At 59.1% G+C, this 23,969-nt stretch overlaps 1 protein-coding gene and 1 pseudogene across 1 annotated transcript; both read right to left on the reverse strand.

The window, feature by feature from the left end:
* Positions 1–449: 449 nt before the first annotated feature.
* LOC112831488 (TRIO and F-actin-binding protein-like) lies at positions 450–23,956 on the reverse strand. Its single transcript, XM_025881812.2, has 14 exons — positions 23,778–23,956; positions 18,659–18,715; positions 16,012–16,080; positions 15,804–15,893; positions 15,320–15,429; positions 13,314–13,839; positions 12,348–12,458; positions 6,679–6,826; positions 4,901–5,003; positions 4,175–4,334; positions 3,980–4,093; positions 2,885–2,971; positions 1,912–2,075; positions 450–1,159 (listed from the first exon to the last, which is right to left on the reverse strand). Exons 1-13 carry the CDS (start codon positions 23,952–23,954, stop codon positions 1,914–1,916), a joined length of 1,914 nt encoding a protein of 637 aa, XP_025737597.1. The 5' UTR covers positions 23,955–23,956; the 3' UTR covers positions 450–1,159; positions 1,912–1,913.
* LOC112831555 (U6 spliceosomal RNA) lies at positions 11,737–11,831 on the reverse strand (annotated as a pseudogene).
* Positions 23,957–23,969: the final 13 nt, after the last annotated feature.

Below are 23,969 nucleotides of genomic sequence, written 5' to 3' on the forward strand. Positions count from 1 at the left end.
GGGCCTGGGGTAGCCATGTCCACCAGGGGTGGACGTGACCTGTGAGCACAGCCTCAATGTAGGACTGGGGCCGAAAGGCACCCATTTGACGGGGAAGCAAATGAAGGCTTAGAAAGGGGTCGTGGCTTGCCCAAGGTCATCAGGGGCAGAGCCTCAGCTCCTGTCCTTTCTCCAAGGCCTGGGCCTAGGGCCCACTCCAGGCCTTCTCAGACTTGGAGACGACATGAATCACTGGGGGGGTCTGGACTTGTACTTCTAACTAGCTCCCTGGTGACCCTGCTGGGGCTGCTGGTCAGCAAACCCCACGTGGTGCTGCAAAGCTGTCGCCGGCCGGACTAGATTCTCGCCTCCCTTTCCCTTCAGGAAGGGTGCAGTGCTGGGGGGGGCGTGGGTGATGAGGCCCCAACCTCCATAACCCGCCCTGCCCCAGCCATCCTGGACACCAGAGCTGCGGGAACATTTTATTAAGTTAAGAAGGCTCATGGAGCAGGAGAGAAGCCTTCATGGGGCGGCTCCAGCGTTTCCATGTCCAGCACCCCCTCGGAGGAAGAGGAGGCGAGGCCTTAGGGACAGCTGCCGGCTCCCTCTGCCCGTCTGTCCCTCTGTCCAGAGTCCCAAGGTGTGGGTCGCCTCAGGGCAGGAAGCAGGTAGTGGGAGGTAGGGAAGGAAGAGAGTGGCTGGCTCCCCGTCTCTCCCACCGGAGTCTGCTCTGCGCCGGCTGCTGCTGGGCCTCGGCTAGACCCCTGGGGCAGGGCCACGGGCCCAGAAGCCCGAGCAGGGGGCTAGAGCCAGAGGAGGAGCCCGTGATGGAGGCACATGGCCACCAGGAATTGCTTTCTTCAAAGTATAAAGTGTTTTTGGGGGGGGGGGAAAAAGGGAAAAAAATCTATATAAAAATCTCTTCACATATAAAATCCTGAAGAAGGTGCAAGGTAAGACCCAGTGCGAAGGGCGCGCTCAGATACGCAGAGTGTGTGTGTGTGTGTGTGTGTGTGTGTGTGTGTGCGTGTGTCTGTTTGTGGTGGGTATGAGTGCACGTGCGGCCCACAGAGGGTGGGGAGAAAGCTTGGCTTCTGACTTCCATCCAGCAGGAAGGAGGGCGACTGACTGGCCCCCTCAGGCCGGGGAACGGTCTGCCGCGGGGCTGGGCCACCAGGACCTGGAAGACAAGAGTCGGGGAGCTGCGCGCTTAGGCCAGGCAAGGGTGGCCTGGAAGGCTGGGCCAGACCTGTGCCTGCTCCTCTGGGCTTCTCCCCACATAGCCTGGCCCCCAGGGTGGCCTCTCCCGACTGCCTCAGGCAGTCCCCAAGGATCGGTCTGAATGAAGCAGCCCCCGGCGGATGGGGCATTAGGAGAGGCAGCATCGGAACGCTCTGAAGCCTGGGAAATCAAAGACGGCCGTGAGACTAAGTCAGGGGGCAAGCTCCATCCGGGATGTCGGAGCCGTGGAACTCAGGGGAAGGAATGCTGTCACTGATCAGTGACCTGCGCCATGCCTCCAGCTCGAAGGTGGGGCAGGCACGCCAGACTTGCAGGGGCACTGGGGGTCCTGACGAGGGGTGTGGGTTCATCAGGCTGCGGGTGGGGTGCGGCGTTAAGTGCCTGCTGTCACGGGGGGGCACATGGCAATAACTGGGCCCTGAACTGCACCTCCCCACCTCTGAAGACACACGCTCAGGTTTACAAAGCAGCCTCTGGCTGAGCCTGACCCACTGACAGCCCCCCACCCCCCATGTGGCTAGTATCACTGTCCCCGTTTACAGAAAGGGAAACAGAAGCCATGAGAAGGGAGCGTCCCGGGTGAGGTGGCCCCATGGGTCGGGTGTGGGCGAGCCTTGAGCTCACCTCTCCAGGCCCAGTGCCCCACCAGGCCTCACCCCTGCACGGCCCTGCCCACCCCTTGGCACTCACCTCTACTCGGCCAGGCTGTTGCGCATGGATTCCTTCTCCTGCAGGGCAGCCATGGCGAGGCGCAGGTGCTCCTTCAGCTGCTCGATCTCCCGCTCCGACCGGGTCTTGATGTGGTTCAGCTCCACATACACATCCTGGTACTTCCCCGAGGTGAAGCGCTTGTCCTGGGAGGGCGCAGAAGAGCCGTGAGGGCATGGAGCCCCCCCTTCCTGGCCTTGCCTACCCGGCCCATGCCCACCATGCTCCCTGCCGGCTGGCACAAAGCCGCCAAGCCCCTCCATTGCCTGGTGGCCTGTCCTTCCTGGTGGCCCCTCGGCACCCCTGGGCCTGGGTGCACCCTCCCAGCATGGCCCAGTGACGGCTTCCAGCATCGTTTTCGTCCCTCGAGACGCGAGCTGAGGCTCCGGGAGGGGAAGCCTTTGTCTAAGACCACTTGGCAGTGAGGGGCCAGGGCACGGACCAGGTCAGCCTGGCCCGGGGCTGGGGCTCCTTCTGTGAGTCTGACTCACATCTTCACGGAGCCACCAACACATGCGGGTGCCAAACACACGGGGACATGGCACGGGGCAGGCCACAGACGCACAACCCTGGGCCCAAATCTTGGCCCATCCCGCTGCCGGCCACACGGCTCACTCCTCACTGGAACGCGGGCGCCCCTTCACGGGGCCTCGGGCCTCTGTCGTTCACAGCTGTCTCCCCAGCACCAAGCACAGGGCCTGGCACACAGCAGGTGCTCAAGAAGTATTTACTGACTAAATAAAGCAAGTGTAGCTGTGGGCAAGTCGCTCACCCTGTCTCAGCCTCAGTGTCTTTGTCTGTAAATAGGGACAAGGACACCTACGAGGGAGAGATGCGAGGAGAGCCGTGAACGAGGAGGTGAGGAGGGTGGCTGGCACAGCGTGGGTGCTCCTGGGATGGGGCACGGAGGCGCGTCCAGAGGCTCCCTGCCCACAAGCTCCGAGTCGGGCCCTACCTTCTGTAGCATCTGCAGCTCATCCCGGAGACACTGCACCTCCTTCTTCAGGTACTGGAGCTCATTCTCCTTCACTCGAAGCAACACCTAGGGTCACGGTGCCGGGCTGACCCAGGGCCACAGCACCCTGCAGGCTGGCTTCTCTCTGCTTCAGGCCCCTAGACTGGAACTCCCAACCTGCACCAAGACCCACCACAGCCCGGGGCCAGGCTCCTCCAGGAAACCCTGATTTCTTCTTGCTCTCTCACCTCTGTCCCCACAGTGAGTGCGTGTCTCATGATCACCTCTGCTGTTGTCCCAACACAGTACCCGGCCCTCAACTTGAGGGCAAGGAGGATGACCTCCAGGGAGCTGGAGAGGGCGGGCCTCCCTACAAAAGACCTCATTAACCCGGCCCCAGTCTGAGCAGCACGGCTTGCTATTCTGACTTGACCAAATCAGAGACAGGGTCGGCCAGGACTGGAGAGGCTTAAAAGCTTCAACTCTGGAGCCAGACTGCCAGGTTCACACCCCAACACCTGCGCTGACCAGCCGTGAGACCTCGGGCAAGGTACCTGACCTCCCTGCATCTGTGTTCTCATCTGTAAACAGGGACAGTAAACAGTATCTACCTCGTAGGATTGTCACGAAGATTCAATGAATTAACTTACAGACATTCCAGACACAGAGTAAAGCCACATAGAAATTTTCATAAATTAAAATCAAGTAAAATAAAATAAAATAAAATAAATAAAATATAAAATAAAATAAAACACTAGGGGATCTGGGGATCACACATATTTTCCCATTCCAACTTTCCCCAGTAAGGGGGATGCTAGCCTCCTTTTACAGAGGAGCTCCTGGGGCTCAGAATGGTGGGGTGACTTGCTCTGGTCACCCAGCAGCTAGGTGGTAGGCCCCTGATGGGAGGGCTGGACTCTGGCGGTAGGGCTTTGTCCCAGGAGCCCATCCCAGCTGCGCTGGCTTCTTCCCCCCTGGGGCCCGGCCCCGCGGAGCCATACCATTCCCTGCGCAGGGCACACCCAGCCCATGGGGGTGCGGAGAAGCTGCCAGGCTGCCCGGCACCGGGGAGTGGGGGGGGCGGGGGGCGCTCACCTCCAGCTCACAGGAGCTCCGCTCGCTGCCGCGCCCACAGCCATCTCCTGTGCCCTGCGAGGCAATGAAGCCACGCAGCCGGTCGATCTCCTCTGACAGGCGGGTGTGCAGCTCCTGGGAGGCCCGGGACGGTCAGCGCGGGGACGACGGACCACTGCGCCCGGGGCCCCCGCCCCCACCCGGGGCCGGGCTCACCTGGTTGTGGCGCAGCAGCTCCTGGCCCTCCTGCTGGCAGCGCCGCAGCGTGTGTTCCCGCTCCTCGGCCTGCCGCGTCAGGGCCCCGATCTCCAGGCACTTTTGCGAGTACTGCTCCGACAGCACCTGCAGCTCCCGCTTCAGCGCCGCCACGTCTGACCTGTCCGGAGCAGGGACGGGCAGGGATGGCGGGGGGGGGGGGCAGGGGGGGTGCTCAGCTCGGGGGAGGCTCAAAGCAGCTCAGGGACTCCAGGTTCCTGCTCTGGTTCTGCCTTCAGCCCACTGGGGAGCTGTGAACTGGTGACAGCCTCTTTGGGCTGCGGGTGCCGCCTCGATGAGGTGGGGGTTAAGCCTCCAAGGCCTCTAGGGCCCAACAACCCGGAACTGTCCTCTGCGGTGGGGAGGGACACCTACTGGCCAAGGGTGGTACTGCAGCCCAGCTCTAGGGGACACGAACCAGGGGAGGCCGCGGAGGCTGAGACCACCTGGACAAGAAGGGGCCTAAAGGACTATGTATGTGGACTGGCATGGGGGTCTGGCCGAGGGCCCCTGCCTCTGTCCCCTGTGCCCGGTGACTGGGTCGGGAGTCTCAGCCGGTGGCAAAGTGTTGCATCCTCTGCCAAGGGACCTCAGCACAGGTTCCTGCCTCACGAACACCAGGGTGGGCAGCCGCTCGCTCAGAACGAGGCCCAGCCAACAGACCCCAGGGTCCGGGTGCAATCTTACTGGTGCTGCTTGCGAAGGCCATCGGGGCCCTGTGGGAGACTCCGTGTCTTGCTCAGTTCCCGGCTCAGCTCCTCCTGGTAGGCCTTCTTCATGGCTTCAATGGCTAGAAGCAGGGCAGAGGCATGAGGGGAGCTGGGGGAGGGGTCAGCAGCAGTAGGCTCCACCTCCCGCAAGACCCCACATGTACCACTCAGACAGAAGCTAAGAGCACCGGACCTGGCTGTCTCAGGAACTGAGTGGCTTTAGGGAAGTTGCTCGACCTCTCTGAGCCTATTAAGGGAGGATACCAATCCCTGTCTGCTGGGGTGGGACAGTGCTGGGCAGACACTTCAGTATCTGACCTGTCAGTGACGTCCAGGTGGGACCCCACTCAGTCCACCACCCCTGCAGAGCCTGGAGGGTTCTTTCACAAGGCCAAGCTCCCTGGCCCAGCCCGCTGATCGTACCCAGTGCAGGGACTGCAGCTGGTACAAATCTGTGACTTTTCACAGGGGACTTAACCCCTCTGTGCCTCGGGTCCCTTGTTGGAAAGCGGGGAAAACAACAGCACCTTCTCTTGTGCGTTATTGGAAGACGTGCATGAGCATTTAGAGCAATGCCTGGCCCAGAGTAGATGTGCAGAGAGCTCCCGCTGGCTTATTTTCCAGACTGTAAGCAACCAAGGACCAAGTGTTTTCACACTCACACAGGGTGGTTGGGAGGATTAAACAAGCCGTCGTCCACAATCTTATCCATAATTCTAAAATCCAAAGGCTCAGAACACTGGAAGTTTTTCCTAACTCTTTCAGTGGCAATCCCTGACCTGAACAGATGCCAGGCTATCTGTGGTCAGTTGTAGCCCACTTGAGCGTAACTCTGAGAAGTTTCACCGTGAAAATCTTAGCGCTAGATTTCAGGGAAGAGCCCAGACTCTGCTGGGAAGGATATCTAATAGGTGTACTAGGTTACCTTCCTAAAATGCAGAACACACCGGCGCCAGGGTTTGGGATGAGGGGCCGTAGGCTTGCGTGCATGAAGCATGTGACACAGCACTGGCAGGTGGTTAAGTTCTAGATCAAGTGACTTCTCTCATCATTCCTATGATTCTGCAAACCCCACGGGAGTGCCTAGGATGTGCCAGGCCCACACGGGGGGTGTGCAGGGAACACAGGGAGGGAGGGAGATGTCGAACATCTCGGGCGTTCCTGTTTCTGGCTTGGGAGAGCAGAGGGTGGGGTTCAGGGACCAGCTCTGCAGTCAGGATGCTCTGAGCTCCAACTCCGGCTCTGCCATCTCCAAGCTGTGCCATATGGGACAAGTCACTAACCTCTCTGAGTCCCAGTTCCTCATCTGTGAAATGGGGTCCCTCCATCGGGCACTGCAAAGAGCTAAGGGTGCTTGCGTGGGGAACGGGGCTTAGCAACAGCTCACAAATGTGCTCCGGCCCTCCCCAGGGTCTGGCCCTTCCCTCCCCCAACCCCCGGTCCGCAGCTGAGCAGTCTCTACCCCGGCAAACAGCGCACACGTGGGCATGGAGTTGGAGCTCAGTGCGTGCGTGCGCGCGCCTTGGGGTGAGATCCCCAGAGGCTGCAGGCCTCTGAGGGAGAGTCACAACCCAGGAGGACATGGGGGTGGGTGGGGCTTTTATTGCCTCGGTTTCCCCTTATCATGTAGGAACAGAGGCCAGTTCTGGGGGCTCCACCCCTTCCTAGACCCCTTTCCCAAGTTTGGCACCGAGACCCCCCCTCATTTAAAGTCCTCCCCGATTTCAGCGAGGAGCTGCAGCCTGGGGTCCTCACCTGAGGCCGTGGCCGCCGTCTCCTCGGCCAGGAGCCACTCCTTCTCCTGCTGCAGCCGCTGCAGCTCACGCTCGTGGTGCCTCTGCAGCCCCTCCATCACCTGCTGGTGTGAGGACTCCATCTCGGCCAGGCTGCGCTCGCACGCTTCCTGCGGGTGGGAAGCCAGCTTCGTCCCGGGGCCGCCCCCGCTGCCCAGACGGTGGCCCTTCTCCAGCCCCAGGTGGTGAGCCTCAGGGGCAGGCCCATCCTGGGCCGGCCATCTCTACCTCTCCTCCCTGGGGCCCCATACCACCGACCACACCTGCCCCTGCTCCCCCAGTCCACAGACCTCACCCTGTCACTCTCCTGCTCCCAACCCTTCAGAGGCTCCTATCCAGTGGGGTCAAGTCCCTGCTCCTGTGTCTGACCCTCGTGGCCTCGGGCTGAGCCTTTCCCCACCAAGGAACTCCAGTTAGAAGAAATAATTCATAGCATGGTCACAGCTCTGAGCTGTAACTAAGGCTAAGCCCTCTGCCTGGAACGTTCTTCTGCAACTTTCTCTTCCAGGGTAACGGACTTGGCCTGCAGTCCAGCTTAATGTCCTCCCCGCTCTATCTCTGGACAGCCTCTCCCCTGCCTCCGAAGGCTCTGGCTCTGCCAGACTATAAGTTCTCCAAAGACAGGGAAGACCTGATCCAGCTCAGAGCCCCCCAGGGTCCAGACCAGAGCCTAACAGGCGTCAGGTGCTGAGAAAGTGAGCTGAAATTGCTGACATCACAAAATAGGGCCTGTAGGCAAGACTGGCAAGTGTTTCAAAGACTGATAATACTCGTGCTTGGGAGAGTCAGCTGCGACAGATGCATGGGGGGGGGGGCACCTGGGTATTGTCATCACATTTTTAGTAACTCCCCATTGACCCCACAGAAAGTCACATGTGTACAAAGACTCTGGGACAGGGGTATTCCCTACAGTAAGGTTGGTAAGACATGAAAACCAGAAACACCTAACAGGGGAGCCCTTAAATGATGGGATCAAGCCTTACAAGGGCTCCCAGGCAGCTGGTGAAGAACAGAGCTGCGCACGTGGACTGCCTTGGAAAGGTGTCCTGAAAAGTCAGGTGATGCAAGCTGGTCTCTGACAACACGTACGGTGCGATCCCACTCGCGGAAACAACAGAGAGCCACACATCCGAGTCCACGCATGTCAAACACAGCGAAGGGCATGGGAAGATGCCGTGGGGGGCAGAGTAGGGGCACCCAGAGATGCCCACATCGTACTCCCTAGAACCTCTGAATATGTTACCTTATGTGGCAGCAGGGCATTGACGTTGCTAATCAGCTGACCCTAAAATAGGGAGACTATCCTGAATTATTCCCTGGGCCCAATGGAGTCACAGGGTCCTCAGATGTGGAAGCAGAGGCAGGAGGGCAGAGAGGGAGAAGTGGCCACAGAAGGTCAGTGATAGGGGCGCGTGGGTGGCTCAGTCGTTAAGCGTCTGCCTTCGGCTCGGGTCATGATCGCAGGGTCCTGGGATCGAGCCCCGCATCGGGCTCCCTGCTCCGCAGGAAGCCTGCTTCTCCCTCTCCCGCTCCCCCTACTGTGTTACCTCTCTCGTTGTGTCTCTCTCTGTCAAATAAATAAATAAAATCTTTAAAAAAAAAAAAAAAAGGTCAGTGATAATTCACTGTGGGAAGTGAAGGGGCCAGACTTTCCACTGCAGGCTTTGCAGACGAAGGATGGGGCCAGGAGCCCAGGAATGCAGGTGGCCACAAGCCGCTGGAGGTGAGGAGACAGGTCCCACCCGGAGCCCATGGAAAGGATTTGAGCCCAGCGAGACCCCAGTTAAGCTGCTCCCCTTCAAATCCAGGGGCTGATACACCCATGTTATCTAAGGTTGTGGTGACTTGTTCCAACAGCAACAGGAAACTCTAGGGATGTGCTCCGAGGGTGACCAAGGTGACGCCTGGGGCGGGGAGAGCAGGCAGGGGAAGGAGCGCTCACGTGTTTATTTCGAACCTTTTGATTAGACTGAATTATTTTTGAAAATGTAAACATATTTTTTATGTAATGAAATTTAAGATCATGAAAAAGGAAAAGGGAAGAGCCCTGGAGGAAATCGAAGCTGAGGGCCCAGGTAAGAGTATATCCAGATGCCACTGGGCACCTCACGGTGTTGGGGGGGGCCCACCTCTCCAGCAGCTGCACCAGGGGGCTACAAGGACCAGTCTGGGGGAAGGGCCAGGTGTTCTGAGTGGGGGGCAGGTAATGTCTGTCCCTCTGCATCTGTCCTGTGTCCCTCCAGTCAGAACAGTAGAACATGGCTTTGGAATTCCACACACCGGGTCCTAATCCTCGCTGTACCAGAGTGAACTTGAACAAGCCTCTTCCCCACTCCGAGCCTCAGTGCCCTCTTCTATAAAGCGGGCCCTTAAGACCAACTCATGAGGGTCTCTAAGATAAGCCCACCTCTAGAGATGGGAGCAACATAGGGGGTGGGGACTGCTGTCCTTACAAGGCCAGATGAGGTAGGCAGACCTGGCGGCTAATAGGGGGTCCAGAGGCAGGAACCAGCCCATGAGGAAGGAGGGGCTCCTAAAGGGCCAAGTGCTGCTTTCTCTATCTTCAGGAGGGCCCAAGGTGTCCAGTAGCCACCTCTGACATGGATCAAAGCAAATCAAGAAATGCCTGTTACTCCCTCTGCAATAAGCTGGGGGGAGGCCAGAAAAGGCAATGGTGGCCCCCGGCAGGTGAAGCCCCAGACCCCCCAGCTGCTGTCCTATGTGGCAAGCCCCACAAGCTGAAAGAGGGGCTCCCTGCCGGACTAAGATACCAGGAATCCCTCCCCAGCTGTCACCTCTCTAGGGTCCGCTGACTCCCCAGCCACGTCCTCCTGGGCCAGAGGGGGACACAGATGGCTCAGCTCCTCTTCTCTGGCTCCCACCACCTCTGCAGCCCCTCCTCCACCCCGGTCTTCGGCTCTGTTTCCTTATCATTCCCTTCTCACCTCCACACCCCCCAATTCCATTTGCACCCCAGCCCATCCCGACCTAACAGGATGAAACGCCAACAGCCCTTCGTGTGCCCAGTGGCCTCATGGGGACCAGGAAACCTGGACTGCAGACACAGGTCTGCCTCTAGATCGAAGGTCTCACCTCCTATGCCTCAGTTTCCCCACCTGTAAGCTGAGCAATCAGAGCAGTGCTTTCAAACTTCATTTTAGTGAAATCTAATGTAGGTTCTAACAGTAAAACAGACAGATGAGGCTGCTCCGATACCAGATACCGATGGCTGCGAATGGAACCACCCACCCAGAAAGGCAGCCCCTGGGGCATCCAAGGGCTGAGTACACTTTGAAGCCCTCTGGTGGGGGTCTCTGAAGGGTGTCCCAGCTGCCTCAGGCCCTGCTGTGGGGCCTCACCCAGCCTGAAGATGCCCCCACCCACTCCTTCCTCTGGCCTCAAGGGAGCCTTTGACAACACTGGTCCCTCCCAGCTCCCCTCTCCATGTCAGGTGACCCCAAAGCTAGCCCCCCTCCCCCACCCAGGTCCCAACTCCCCCTGGCCCTGGTCTCCCTTCAGCTGACTGCTCCACCCACCACTCAGCCCCATGGGGCTCCCTGGCCTTGCACAGCGGACCAGCCTCAGGGCCCCTGGGGGCCCCCCTGTCCTCCTTGGGCCCTGTTACCCAGTCCTCATCTCTCCTCCCTGCGCACCCCCCCTGCAGCCCTCGCTCCTCCAGCCCGTCCTAGGTCCTGACACCGCCCTTGCCCCCTCCCAAGCCCCCCTGCATCCCAACACCACTTTCCGGATGTCACTGTCAGACCCCAAATCCCCTCAGGTCTGGGGAATGAGACCCCAACTCCTTGGCTTGCTGGAGGTCTCCACTGTAGACACCTACTGGCCCTCCACCTCCTGCCCCAGCCCGTGCCGCCACCCCAAAACTGGTGCCTTCCTGGGCACCCCACACAGCCACCTCCAACCCTGGAGCTTCTTCTAGAAGGCCCCCGTGCCCAGAGCCTAGGACCCCAGCAGAGTCTCTTCTACTTCAGGCAATGGCGTGCTGACTGGAGGCAGCTGATGGTCATATTCTTCACAATTTCGTGAGGTGGTTGTTAAGCGCAGCCATTTAAAAAGTTAAATTATATAAACTTACAATTAACTACAGTGAAAACAAAGGTGATACTCAAAATTTTCATCACTTCCTAGTTATTTCACTGCATTTTATTATTGTCTATGCTTGAGGGTTTTCTCGTTTGTTTTTTTTTAAAGATTTTAAGTATTCTCTACACCCAATGTGGGGCTGGAACTCACGACCCCGAGATCAGAAGTCGTGTGCTCCACCAACTGAGCCAGCCGGGCGCCCCTATGCTCTTGAGTTTGTTTACGTCTTCTGTACCTTGTCTGGTGGAAACGCTCTATAATTCTGTGCAGCACATACATCTTCCCAATTCGGTGTTCAGGGACATCAGCCACAGTGGGAGTGTTTACACCATGGAAATTGGTAAACATTACAGATCAGGGCTTGATTTATTGTTTTGTTGATTGTCTGGACTTAAGCAAGGGACAAGAAAATGCTAATAATGCAGATTAAACTTCCAAGTCTGCCAAATTTATGACCATCACACTGTAACTAGAACACGGACCTGAAGAAAATCTTCTAAATAGAATATTCTCAAAAGAAAACTATTATCCAGTTCGGCCAAGAAGTTACTCGTGACGTTGACCAAGTAAAGTTCTGACGTATATCTTCTCGTTTTACTCATTAACATGAACAAAACAGTCAACCAACATTCATGTTAGAACAATCCTCGTCTGCCAGTTAGCTGAGGACACAAGCATTCGAAAAAACCAGTGAAAGTATTCTGAGAAAATTCAATTAGCTATATATGGAATTCACAAGAAAAGTGATAATTTCGTATTTGTACACTGTGTCCTAAACCTCCTTTATATCAGCAAAATTGATCAGTAATTATCAGTAAAATTAATCAGTAACATATGTTAGCCTGTATATGTGCTTAAAATACACACGTATTTTTCTGTCAAACTGTTTCCAGACATGGCCAAATGTCCCCAGAGGAACAAAATCACGAATTTGCGTGTCATCCTTGCGCAGGGGCCATGCTAATCTTCTCTGTATCGTTCCAATTTTAGTATATGTGCTGCCGAAGCGAGCACCAGAGGAACAAAATCAGCCCTAGCAGAGAACCACTGTCCCGGGCAGGCCCAGCGTCCCACATCCTGCAGGCCACCTGCTGCAGGGCCTTGGCCTGGCAGGCATGCGTGGGATTTCTCTGTGCTGGGGCAGTGACCCTGGGGGCCTGCCCGTTGGGGGCCCCACTCCCCACTGGCTCTCCTTCCCCGGGTGGTGTGGGAGAAGGGGTCCAAGTACAGAGTGTCCCAGGGGGGCTCACACACAGTCTCTGCAGTCAGCCGGAACCGAACTCAAATCCCACCTCTGACATCTGCAGCTCAGTTGACCTTGGGCAAGTCCTATCACCTCTCAGAGCTCAGTGGCTTGTCTGTAAAATGGGCACAGTGACCATGGCTACCTGCGGGGCACATTCGATGAGACGATGCAGGTCAAAGGCCTCACACGGGTTCTGCGACACCCCCAGAACGTCAGTGGTTCTCTGAAACCTCGGCAACCAGAAGCCTACCCGCAGCCCCCACCAAACAGCCCCTTGGCCTCACCTGCGAGATGTAGCCCGGGGGGACGTGGCTGTCCTCCTGGGACCTGGGTGCACCCTGAGGAGCCTCTCCCTGAAGACGCCATGCCTCCAGCTGAGCACGAAGAGACTGGACCTACAAGGGGATGGGGGGGGGGGTCAGTGGGAACCTGGAAGCCGGGAAGGGGGTGCGGGGAGGCAGTGAGGAGCTTTGGGTTTGAGCAGGGGATGCAGCCTGTGGTGGAAATGCAGGCAAAGGGGACATTCCAGCTATTTCCTGGATGGCCAGGTCAGTGACCCAGGAGAACTTTGTCCCAGGGAAGACTAAACAGGTTTGGGAGCAGGACACTGTGGTCACAGACACTGATTACATTACGTAGTAGGTGGTCTCTGAGCCTCCGTTTCCTGTCAGTACAACTGTGACGAGGTCTACCCTCTGGACCATGAGACTGCTCAGAGGATTACGTGAGCCAATACAGGGAAAACAAGGCCAAGGATGAGGTATACAGAAGACGCTGAGTAAGTGGTCTCTCCCGGGGCGCCCGGGTGGCTCAGTCGTTAAGCATCTGCCTTCGGCTCAGGTCATGGTCCCAGGGTCCTGGGATCGAGCCCCGCATCGGGCTCCCTGCTCGACGGGAAGCCCGCTTCTCCCTCTCCCACTCCCCCTGCTTGTGTTCCCTCTCTCACTGTGTCTCTCTCTGTCAAATAAATAAATTAAAAAAAAAAAAAGTGGCCTCTCCCTCCCCCTCCCTTCTATGTGGTTGCTGAGGACAAAACTGAGAAGGAAAAAAAAATGCCCCAAAACAAGAAACACCAAGGTCCAGGAGAGAAGATTCCAGTTCCTAAGAGTCTGAGGTACCAGACAGGGAACCAGGGGTGAGCTCCCCGTCCCTGTAGGTATGCCAGATGAATGCCACAGTGACTGCAGGCACAGGAGGGCCCCTGGCGGCGGGGGGGGGGGGGGGGCCCGGGGGCCAGCGGTGATGCCTACCTCCTTCTCCAGGGCCTCGTGGCTATCACCCGGAAGCCCCCGGCGCTCCCCGCGGCTTTGGGTGAGCAGGGCGGTGAGAGGCACCCGCTTGTTCTCCCGCAGGGGCAGCTTCTCCAGCTCCTGCCACTTCTTCTCAATCTCCTCACTGAGCCGGCTCTGCTGGTCCTCCGTCAGGGGGGCACCCAGGCCCCGGCGCGGCCCCTCACCAGCTGCGGTCTCCGGGGGCCGGCTGTCCGTGGCCTCAAACCACCTGCGTCGCTCCTCGGAGCGCTGGGCCAGGTCCCGCTCGAGCTCCTCCTGCTTGGCCGGGCGGTCGAGGGTGCGGGCCGGGCCGCGGACCCGCTGCGGGGAGCCCTGCGTCAGCGGGGAGAGCTCCACGTAGTCCAGGGACGGCCGCTGCCCATCCGCCTTCCTCGGGCTGCCCCGACCGATGACCTCAGAGCCCCCCCGCTGCTCCCCGGCCTTCAGGGAGCCCTTCTGGGTGCTGCAGCCGTGCAGCGTGTTCTCCTTGTTGCAGTCCGAGAGCCTAGGGTGCCAGCAGAGCCTCGTCAGGCGGGAGGGAGTGAAGGGTCAAGCACTGCTGGAGCGCCACCCCTGGGCCGGGGCCCGGGGACAGACCCCCATCTCGAGGTTAGGACTAGAGCTTCATCATTAACAGACCCTGAGAAGCATCCCAGGGTCCACGCTCAGCAGCAGAGGCACCAGGAGAGCTGGGGTCCTGCTCTGGCCCCCAGGGACCTCATCTGTGACATGGGCCAACAATGCCTCTCACAGGATGGATGCGAGGACCAGGTGAGTGACAGTGTGCAAAGCAAACAGAGCCCCTGGCCAATGGTGATCAAAGCGTTCCTCCCAGCAGTGTGGTTTAAGATAAGGTCCAGGGTTCAAGGGGCTCACGGTGGGCGGGGGAAGATGAGGTGACCAGTGACCTCTGGGTGCACAGAGTGCCAGCTGTGGCAGTCCTCCCCTTCCATTAGCAATAGCTGGGCACATCGTTGGCGGGCCAAAAATGACACCCCCCCGCCCCAGCATCCCTTGCAGCTGTGTGGCCATGTGACTGCATTCCTCCACCCAGGGGTGTGAGAGGTGGTTCCCTTTAAAGGACTGGGCATGCCCTGGCCTGGCTGCTGGCAGGAACTCCACGAGAACGGAGCCAGACACAAAGGTGTGAGTCGTGGGCCGCAGAGCTGCCCCGCCAGGTCTGGATCACACACCTCTGGATTGTTCTGGAGAGGGAAAGCAAGCTCTCCCTTATTTATGCCACTGCGTTTGGGGCTTCTTTGTTAGAGCAGCTGAGCCTATAGACTACCTGGAAGCCCTGCTGCAGAGTGCTCTGGAGTCCACAGAGCCCTTCCACGCACATCCCGCCCACGAGGCAGACGTCACGCTCGGCATGACAGATGAGGAATCTGACACTCAGACAAGAAAGTCACTGGCCTGAGGTTGAACAGCTGAGGTATGGCCAAGTAGGGGGGGCTTATGCTTGGGCCCCCCAGTACCACACACCATTCCTGCTGTTCAGCAGCTGCGATTCCCAGCCCCGCCGTGGGCGGTGAGGGCTTAGACTGGGGGGGGGGGGCTCTGCCAGCAACTCACTCAGTCCCCCACTCCTCCACGCATGGCGACGTCCAGCGGGGTGAGCTCCTCATCCACACTACCCAACCACACCCTCTCCCCAGCTCAGGCTCAGACACAGCTCCCACGGCTCGGAGATAATCAGCCACTAGCGGGGGCCTCTGACGCACTGGCATCTTCTCCGAAGAGTCAAGATCCCTCCCCCCCTTTCAGCTGTGGGGGACTATAAAGGAATGGCAGTCAAACCACAGATCCTCAAAGTATTTTCGGGTGAGTGCCAAGAATGCTCCTTGCCCTCTCTCCATTTTGTTGATGGAGAAACCGAGGCCCCAGAGGTACAGCCACCGGGCCCTCAGCTGGGTGCCAGAACCCCACTCAGGGATGCAGGGGTAGGTGCCTCCCTCAAGGTCCCAGCCCAGCGTGGCACATACTTGGTGACATCCGGGGCAGAGGTGGGTCGCACGGTCTTCCTCAGAGCCTCGATCCAGTTTCGCCGGATACCCGAGGTCATGGCCGACAAGGTATAGATAGCATCCTTGGTCTGCAAGTCCACCCCACGGGCAGGTTGCCACATGGCCAGCTCTGCCCCCACCCCGCTCCCTCGCCACTGTGCACCCCAGGGAGGGTGGCCCTCTCCCCGCAAGTAGGGAACCTAAGGTCCTGCACCTAGGGATGAGCGGAGGGTGCCAAAGCGCCCTTCCACCAGCTGGCTCTGCGATCTCCCCAACATTCCACCCGTCCTCCCCCACCAATGATCTCTGAGGCCTCCCCAGATATGCCAGGTGTGGGCAGCAGAGCTTCTGACGGCTCTCAGGACAGGGTCTCCAGGTCAATGAGTGACAGGAGCCAGTCACGAAGCCCATCACCGGCCCCCCCACCCGGCCCTGATGCCACCCCAGCTGCACGGCGGCTCACATGGATCTGGAAGCCATAGTTTCGCTGCACCGCATACTCAGTGACGTCTGTACAGGAGCGCAGGTCAATCTCGCCATCCAGCTCGTCGGCCTGCCGCAGGAAAGCCCACGATGGTCCACGCCTTCCACTTCCCCGCTGGGCGCCCCCGGTCCCCTTCCAGGGCCCCCAGCACCTGATGGGGACAGGGAGTCTTCCCACTTGGTCTCACCTCCTCAGCGGTGGAGTCCCTGTAGTACTTAAGGCTTGAATCTGTCAGCACAAACCAATGCTTCTTCCACTGTGAAGAAGAGGTGGCAGTGAGCGAGGGGAGGGGGCCTGTGGGGAGGGCGGAGCGGAAGGGGGTTTGTGGGCACCGTTCTGCAGCCGTCCTGGGTGCTGCCAGGTCAACAGTAGGGCCCCAGCACCCTCTTCTGCCCTGTTGATGGCCCGTGGGGGCAGGGGACAGAGCAGAGGCAGAAACTCCAGATCTGAAGCCTGGCCCCTCCAGGGGCAGCACCTGTGAAATGGGTTGGCCTTTCCTCAGTGCCGACACCTTCCCTTTCCTTCTGGGAGCCCTTCTTTGATGTGTTGACAGTCCCGTAGCCCTCTTGACCCTCTCCATTGAGATCACCAAGGCTCCTACGAGTAACACCCTCCAGTGCAGACCAGGAAGGGGTTGTGACCTGTGTAACGTCATTTGCCCAGCAAGTCAGGGAGCAGAACTTTGCACGTCTTTTCCCCCAGGCCCCTCTGGATCACCTCAGTAGCCAAGGACAAGGGACCCAGAGTGGACTGGAAGGTGTCCTGGGGGAGGTGTCTGAGCACTGGTCCTATTGCTCCTTGAGCTAGGTGCTGGTTACACATGTGTTCAGCTTGTGAGGACGTTCTCTGCACATTTATGATTTGGGCCCCTTTCTGCAGTGCATCTCTGCTCCAGCTGGGGTTAGGTCGGCAGGCCACAGAGGGGAGGGCAGGGGTGCCAGAACAGCTTGATATTAAATATGCCAAGCTCAGCCCACCTCTGGGCTTCTGGCCATTCACTGGAATGCCAGTTGAGGTCCACCCACTCCCAGGGTCAGCACATGCCACCCAGTCCTCAGCCCTCCTGGGGCTCCCCCAGATCACCAAACTCTATTCACTTTTTTCTAAATACTTAGTTTTCTTCCCTCAAGAAGATGGCAAGTTTTCAAGGATGTGGCAGAATGACACTTGCGACTTCTTTCCACACGGCCTCCCCTAAGAAATAGGGCTTAGCATCCAAGAGACCTAGGTTATAATTATTTCATCCCTCGCTAGCTGTGTGGTCTTCGATCGGGTATCTCGACCTCTCTGAGCTTCATTCTTCTGACTTGTCAAGTGGCGCTGATAAGAAGTCCCTAAGCCTTCTTGGGAGGTTGGAAGTATCTATCCCTCCCTTGTATGTTTCTCGTAGCACTTAGCATAGGGTCAAGCACTAGGTTACTGGGGATTGTCCTAAGAGTCGCCCGGGTTGCCACTCAGAACCTCAACTATCCCTCTACAAAGCAGGGCAGGGCTTCTGTGCCAAATGGTCTCTTTGGTCCTTGCAGCCTAATCTATGATGGCTGAGACAGGAGCCAGATAGAGTTCCGTGGCCTTAGGCGGCCCAAGTTCTAGGCCTGGGTCTACCGAAGGGGCTACTAGGCCCGGAAGAGATGGAAGCTCTGTGGGCCTGTCCCCTGTCTGTGTGTACCAAGGGGCTGGGCTGGCTGAACTCCCAGGGTGGACATTCCAAAACCCTGCGAAAGAAGATGAGTAGCGGCCAGTTCTGGGTGGGGCCCATCATCTCTGCCCTCCGGAGACCCTGGGTGGGGAGGCTGGGAAGGGTCACTGGCAGGGTCCCAGGCCTTGTGTGAGCCTGGAGCACAGCCACCAGAGGACCAGTGAGCAGGCAGCAGGAATGGAAGGCTGTGGGCTGGACGGAATAAAACATGTCGGTAGGAAACACAATGAGATTCCCTTTGGCTCTGAGCCCTCCCCGGCATGTGGGCTGCACGCAGACCCGAGCCAAGGACACATGCAGGACAGGGGCAGGGAGCTGTCCCCTCCCAGGCTGAGCGGGCAGGAAGCCAGCTCCAGCTCCAGCTCCCAGACTCCAGCCAGCCTGGCAGCTGAATGGGCAGAGCCAGCGAGAGGCCACTGTCCCTCCTGGTTCTAAGGATGGACACATTAGAGAAAGGGAAGGGTTCTTAGCTGAGCTCTGGCAGGGACCCTACACGCCTCAGCCTCTCCGACCCTGTTGTCCGCCCTGGAAAGAATCATCATGATCCATCATGCCCATTCCATAGATGTGGTTCCTGAGGCCAGAGGAGGCTGTGGCTCGACCGGTGGAGCCCCAGGCTGGTGAGACTTCAAAGTCGGTGCTCTGAGGCCCACTTCAGGGGGGCGGGAGAGGTTCCTGCACGCCTGAGTCTTTGGGAATCTGTAATGTCTCAGGCCAGATGATCTCTCTGAGCCCTTCCACCCCAGACCCTCAGACCCAGCCAGCATCATCAAGAGACAAGAAGGCCGAGGGGCTCTCAGTGACACGAGGGGATGGGGTGTAGGGCGTGAGGGGCTAGGAGGCCTCTACTCCTGCTGCCCTGTATGCCGGCAGACTGTTCCAGCAGCCTGAGATGACTGTAGCCTCTGCATTCCCACCCCCACAGCCCAAGGCCCACTGCGACTGCACAAGAAAACACCCGCACTCAGGGTGCCCACTCTGGGCCCACCTGGGTCTCCTCCACTCAGAGGCCAGGCTCTCCAGAAGCCTAGACAAGCCGTGTTAGCAGCTCAGCCTGCTGGGCTGCCCCCAGGGACCTGCTGGGGTGCTGAAGCTGCCCAGACCAACCCGTCCCCTCTTGTTAGAGCCCTCCTACCTCTCCAGGCTCATCCAAGATTGACATCCATCCCTTCTTGAAGTTGAGCAGATCGGGCTGTGGGAAGATGAGGAGGCAGGTGATTTAGGCCTGGCGGAGAGCCAACCAGGACTGCACCCATCCTGCCCCCGAGTCCTGTGAGACTGGGTTTCTGGGGAGCCAGGAGAGGGGGGCTGAGGGCCCAGGTAACCCCCAAATCAAGGCAGGCTCCCCAGCCACTGAGGCAGCCTTGGCCCCTTTCCCTCTGAGAGCCAAGAAGGTAGGCAGGGTGACTGGCACATCTACCTTAGATGCCCAGGCTCCCCTCCCACCAGCCTACCTCCTCACCGAAGAGTGGGAGAGAGGGGCCAGAAGGGCTCTGCCTATAGAGATCCCAGAGAGCTCTGAGAACAGCCTGAACCAGCAGGCCTGAAGAAACTGTCCCGTTCCTCTCACTGACGAGGCCAGGAGGCCCACCAGGAAAACGCCCTAATGACCCCGCTCATCCCCCACTCACTGATCCTCCTGTGTTCCAACCAGCCCTGCCCTTTCCATGATTCCTGGAGACCCTGAAAGATGGAGCCAGGCCGAGGCTGGGGTCAGAGATCCTCTGGTGCCCTCCAGATCTCTGGAAGGGCCAGGAAGATGGGACCTCAGTCCTGGCAAGCCCTACCTGCCGGGTGCTGCCCAGGGGGGCGCGGGCCCGGGGTCTGAGGGCTCCCAGCTGCAGCATGTTCCACAGAGACCTGTGAGCTACGTGCCACACACCAACCCCCCCTCCCCAGGCCTAGATGAAGCAGCTACTCATCCGGGCATTTTCTCTGGCCATGCCCTTCTGGTGGGCTCCAGCCCACAGACCCTCCCAGCCCACGGCAGACTTCTCTCTCATCTAAGTCCTGGTCCCCTCAGCAGAGTGTCAGCTTCTGCCCACTGGCAGGGAGGAAAGCGGGGCGGGCCAGGCTGTGGGCAGGGAGGAGGCAGCCACCTGTTGCCGTGGCCCTGAGCCCACCTATCAGCGCCGGCATCACAGCCTCACCAGGCCAAGGTGTCTGGTTGCGTGGAAGGAGCCTGCGGCATGGCTCAGTGCGGTGGGCAGCAGGGACAGGAGCTGGAGACCGGAGCCACCTGACCTGGCCACCTCCCCTGACCCGCCTTCCTCCCCATTCTCCTCTTCCACAGGTGGAGGAAGTGGCCCAAGAGGGGCTTGGGCCAGCAGCCTGGACATCCAGAGCCATCCAGGGCCCAGGCTGTGGGGCCAGAGCCCCTGGATCTCAGCAGGCCAGCAGCCCCACCCCTGCATGGAGGCCCCTCCCTGCATACCTGTCTGAGGGAGGGGACCCAGGCTCTGCTCAGAGCTGGGAAACCCTGGGGCTGTTTCCGCTGTCTCTCTCCATTCATCCTTACCCTGCTCCCCCCAAGTGCCAGAGGCTGCTTAGGGTGGTCCCCAGCTAAGACTGAAGACCGGCAGCTACGCCCGGGGCCACCGAATCACCTGGGTGACCTCCATTCAGAGAGGGACCTCCAGGGACCCCAAGTCCAGGCATGCTGTGACTAGGCCTCAGCAAAAACCTGCTGAATAAATATTACCCTCCTTTACCTTCCCGGTCTAAATTCCTGTGCTTTGGGGGCCGTCTCCACCCCCACCCCTTGGCCCCGAGAAGCCAGGCTATCCAGGATGGCCCACAGAGCTGGCACTGCTGTGCTGGTCCGGGGAAAGCTCCTGGGAAGGTACGAGCGGACAACCCAGCCCATCAGACTGGGCCAGGACTGGGAGATCAGCCATAGGCTTCCAGGGGTGAGCAAGGGCTCCCCAACTAGAATGAAAGGCTGGGACCCCAAGGGCTGCCTGGAAAGCAGAGGGTGGGGTGGAGGTAGGGTGGCGGGGGAGGACATCACATCCCCTCCCTGAGCCCTGGCTGCCTAATGTGGCAAATGATGGGGGGAGGGGTTCTGCCTTCCCCCAAGCTTTGTGAGAGGGCTGAATGAGCTATACATGGAGAAGCTCAGTGACCCTCTGGAAGCTGGTACAAACATGCTGCACGCCATGTCGGGTGCTAGATGGCACCCTGACCTTAGGGGCAGGAGGCTGCCAATGTGAGATTTTAAATCCGCTGACAGGGAAGGTCCTGCAGTAACTTGGGAACCCCTGTTCAGGGTCAAAAGGTCTGCTAGCTTAAACCTCTCATGCTGTACCTTCCCTCATGGCCTCTAGGGCCCAGCCACCCTTCCTCGACCTGAGGAAGCTCACCTGCCCTTTGTCCCTCCAGGAGTACCAACCAGCTCTCTCCTCCTTTTGGTCACGGCCACAGGTCAGCACTGCCTCCCACCTGCCTAGACCACTGACACAGCCCCCTCTAAGCACATGCTTGGCAGGCGGACCCCCTCTAAAAGGCCTAGTGTCACAAGTCTGCTTCAAACCTCCAGGGATGGCTCCAGGGGGCTTCAAAACAAAGTCCAGCTGCCTGATGGCATAAAAGCCTCAGCTCAGCCTTCCAGCCTGGCCTCCCCCTTGCATAGGGAACCCCATTTTTATATCATCATCACATATGCTCTCTGATCCTCAACACATCAGGACTCCAGGCCCTCCACACCAGCCCATGTCCTCTGCTTAAGTATCAGGCTTCCTCCTCCACCGGGGACCAGGCAAACCCCTAACTCATGCCTTAAGACCCAGCTTAATTGTCACCTCCGAGGTCCCTTTCCCAGTACACACCACACCCCAGCCAGCCGCCTTCCCACAGCCTCTGCTGCATCTGTGATGATCTTGAAGCCATTCACTTATCCCTCACAGGCTAGAGTAAAAGCAACTCACTGTTAGGGACGGGTGCTGTTCACCCTCTAGGACCAAGGGGCTAAGGGAGTGTTTGTTGAAAAACATTTTTTTTTTTTTTTTTTAAAGCACCAGGCACTGTTTTAGGCCAGGAAATCAGCTGCGAAGGGGAGATGTGGCCCCTGCCCTGGTGGAACTCAGGAAACAGACAGACAATAAACAAGTGGACAGGTATATAATTTGATGCCAGGCAGTGGCTAGGGCAGGAGGCTCCAAGGGCAGGGCTACACCGGGCTAAGGCTAATAAAGGAGGTAGAGCAGATCTGGACTCCAGGCCCAGCTTCCTGAAGCCTTTAAGCATTTACCCATTCACGGCAGCTTTACCACTCGCTCCCGCCAGATATCTGAGCTCAGGGCTGGGGTCAGGAGAGAGGAAAAGGGTGTGGCGAAGACACAGGAGGGACACCAGGCTGGGGCAGGCTCAGGCATGAAGGCAGCCACAATGAAGCCAGCAAACACTGTCAGTGGTGATCATGAGCCTCCTCTCTGCTCCAAAACCTTTCTTGGCTCCCCAGTGCCCCCGACCAAAGCCCAAACTGCTCCTCCTGGCCTTTGAGGCCCTCCCTTCCAGGCCCTCTTGCTATCTTCACCTTTCCCCGGACACGACCAAGGTGTGCGTTATCTACACTGTTCCCTCCCACTAGTCCATTTCCACCTGACCAAGTCCTCCAATAAGAGGAGGGTGTCTTCCTTTGGAAGCCCCACCCACCACAGGGTCCCTCCTCCAAATGCCCCCACAGGGGGCTTGGAGCTGCCTCACCCTTGTTCACCATGCGCTTCCTCAAGAGAGGCAACAGTGTACCTTTCTTATCTAGCCCCAGAGAGAAAGCTGGGGCAGATCTCGCTACAAATGCTGGCTCAGCCAGGGCCCAGCTACGTCACCTGGGGCATGTTACTTCCCCTCGCTACACCTCAGTGTTCTCATCTGTTAGATGGGAAGTTATAATCAACTTTAAAGGATCAACTCTGGTAATGTGAAAGCGCCCAGTTCAGGATCTGGCAGGCACCCAGTAGGCAATGCAAGTACCCTCCCCAGGGCCTGGGGGCCTGGGGGTGGGTGGCCAGGACACTGACTCAGCTCCTCCCCCCACATCCCTCTCCGCTCACTGACCAAAGGGAGGCTGCTGACGACAGGAAGAGCCAGCAGGGAGGTGGCAGGATGTGCGGAGGCCGAGGAAGTCCAAGCAGCGGCCAGGTCATCACACTCACAGGGGCAGGGACCCTTAGGGCCAACCTCCAGCAGCCCAGCCCACTTCTTGTCAGGGTCTCCACGGATTTGCGCATGCGCAAACACACCCTGCTCAACCCCATCACCCCACCCTCCTAGGCTGTCAGAGCCTCCCTAAGGCGCCAGCCAGAAACCAAAAGCAGCCCCGCCCCTCCCTCCCAGAACATCATGGTCAAGGGGCCAGACTGACCTGGAAAGAGGCTACTCCTTCCTTTACACTCAGGATAACCTAGGGCAACTCACCACCACTCCCTCCCCATGCCTCAGTTTATCCAACTGTGAAATGGGAATAATGGTGAACTCGGCTGTGGAGCCCAATATGATCATTAAGGCACAAGTACTGATGTGCCCTGGGCAGTGTTCATCCCCAAGAGAAGGACAAATCTCTGCCATCGTGTCCCCCACCTCACTCGTGGGCTTGCCCCACCCAAAGCCTCAGCGCCTCTGCGAAGCGGCAAGCCCGACAGAACACGGCATCGCTCCGCTTCAGAAATCCCAGGACGGGCTCCCGGACAGGGTGCGACGGGATGGCCCCTTCTCACCCACCCAACCTCGGGCCAGCGCCCACGCGGGTAGGCAGCCCTCCCAGGACTGGCTCTGCGCGACCCATTCGAGCCGGGGAGCGCCTCTCCAGCCCCGGGCGAGACCCCAGACCGGGCCCATCCCCGTTCCTCCCACTGCCCGGAGGCCTGGGAGTCCCTACGGGTCCAGTAGTTTGGGAATCAGGTCAGGTCTTCACCAAGGCGGCTGGAGGAGAGGTGGGAAAGGGCCATCCGAAATCGTCCGTGACTGGTTCCGCAAAAGTTGCGGGGGGGGGGAAGGGTCTCCCCAGGACAGGGAGTTCCCATCTCCTGGGGGTCGCTCTGGCTCCTGGCCCGGAAAGGTGAAGAGGAGGCTGGGGGAAGTTGAGGCAGGACGGCCGGCCTGTGCCGCTGAGGTCGCCCTGTCTTCCGGCCGAGACCTCCTCTCGCCGCTGGGAAGTGAAGGGGGTGCCCAGGAGGGGAGCGGCTCGGCTCTGGCTCGGCCGTCGGCTCTCCTCCCGGCCTGGGGCGCAGAGGGGCTGCCCCGCGGGGGACACTCACCGTCATGGCGGCGCCCCGGGGCGGCGGGAGCAGGAGGCAGGAAGGTTGAAAGGGCTCTCGGGCCGGGCTCAGCAGCGCGGGAATCCCGCCGCCGCCGCCGCCCCTCTCGGCCGCCCGCCGCCGCTCCTCCGGCCCTTCCCTTCCCCGGCGCTGCCCCGGCCCCTTCCATCCGCCCATAAAACTTTTTTTTTT

Source organism: Callorhinus ursinus, unplaced genomic scaffold, assembly GCF_003265705.2.
Source record: "Callorhinus ursinus isolate GAN/ISIS: 27379988/994484 unplaced genomic scaffold, GSC_fseal_2.0 scaffold48, whole genome shotgun sequence".
Taxonomy (NCBI): Eukaryota; Metazoa; Chordata; class Mammalia; order Carnivora; family Otariidae; genus Callorhinus; species Callorhinus ursinus.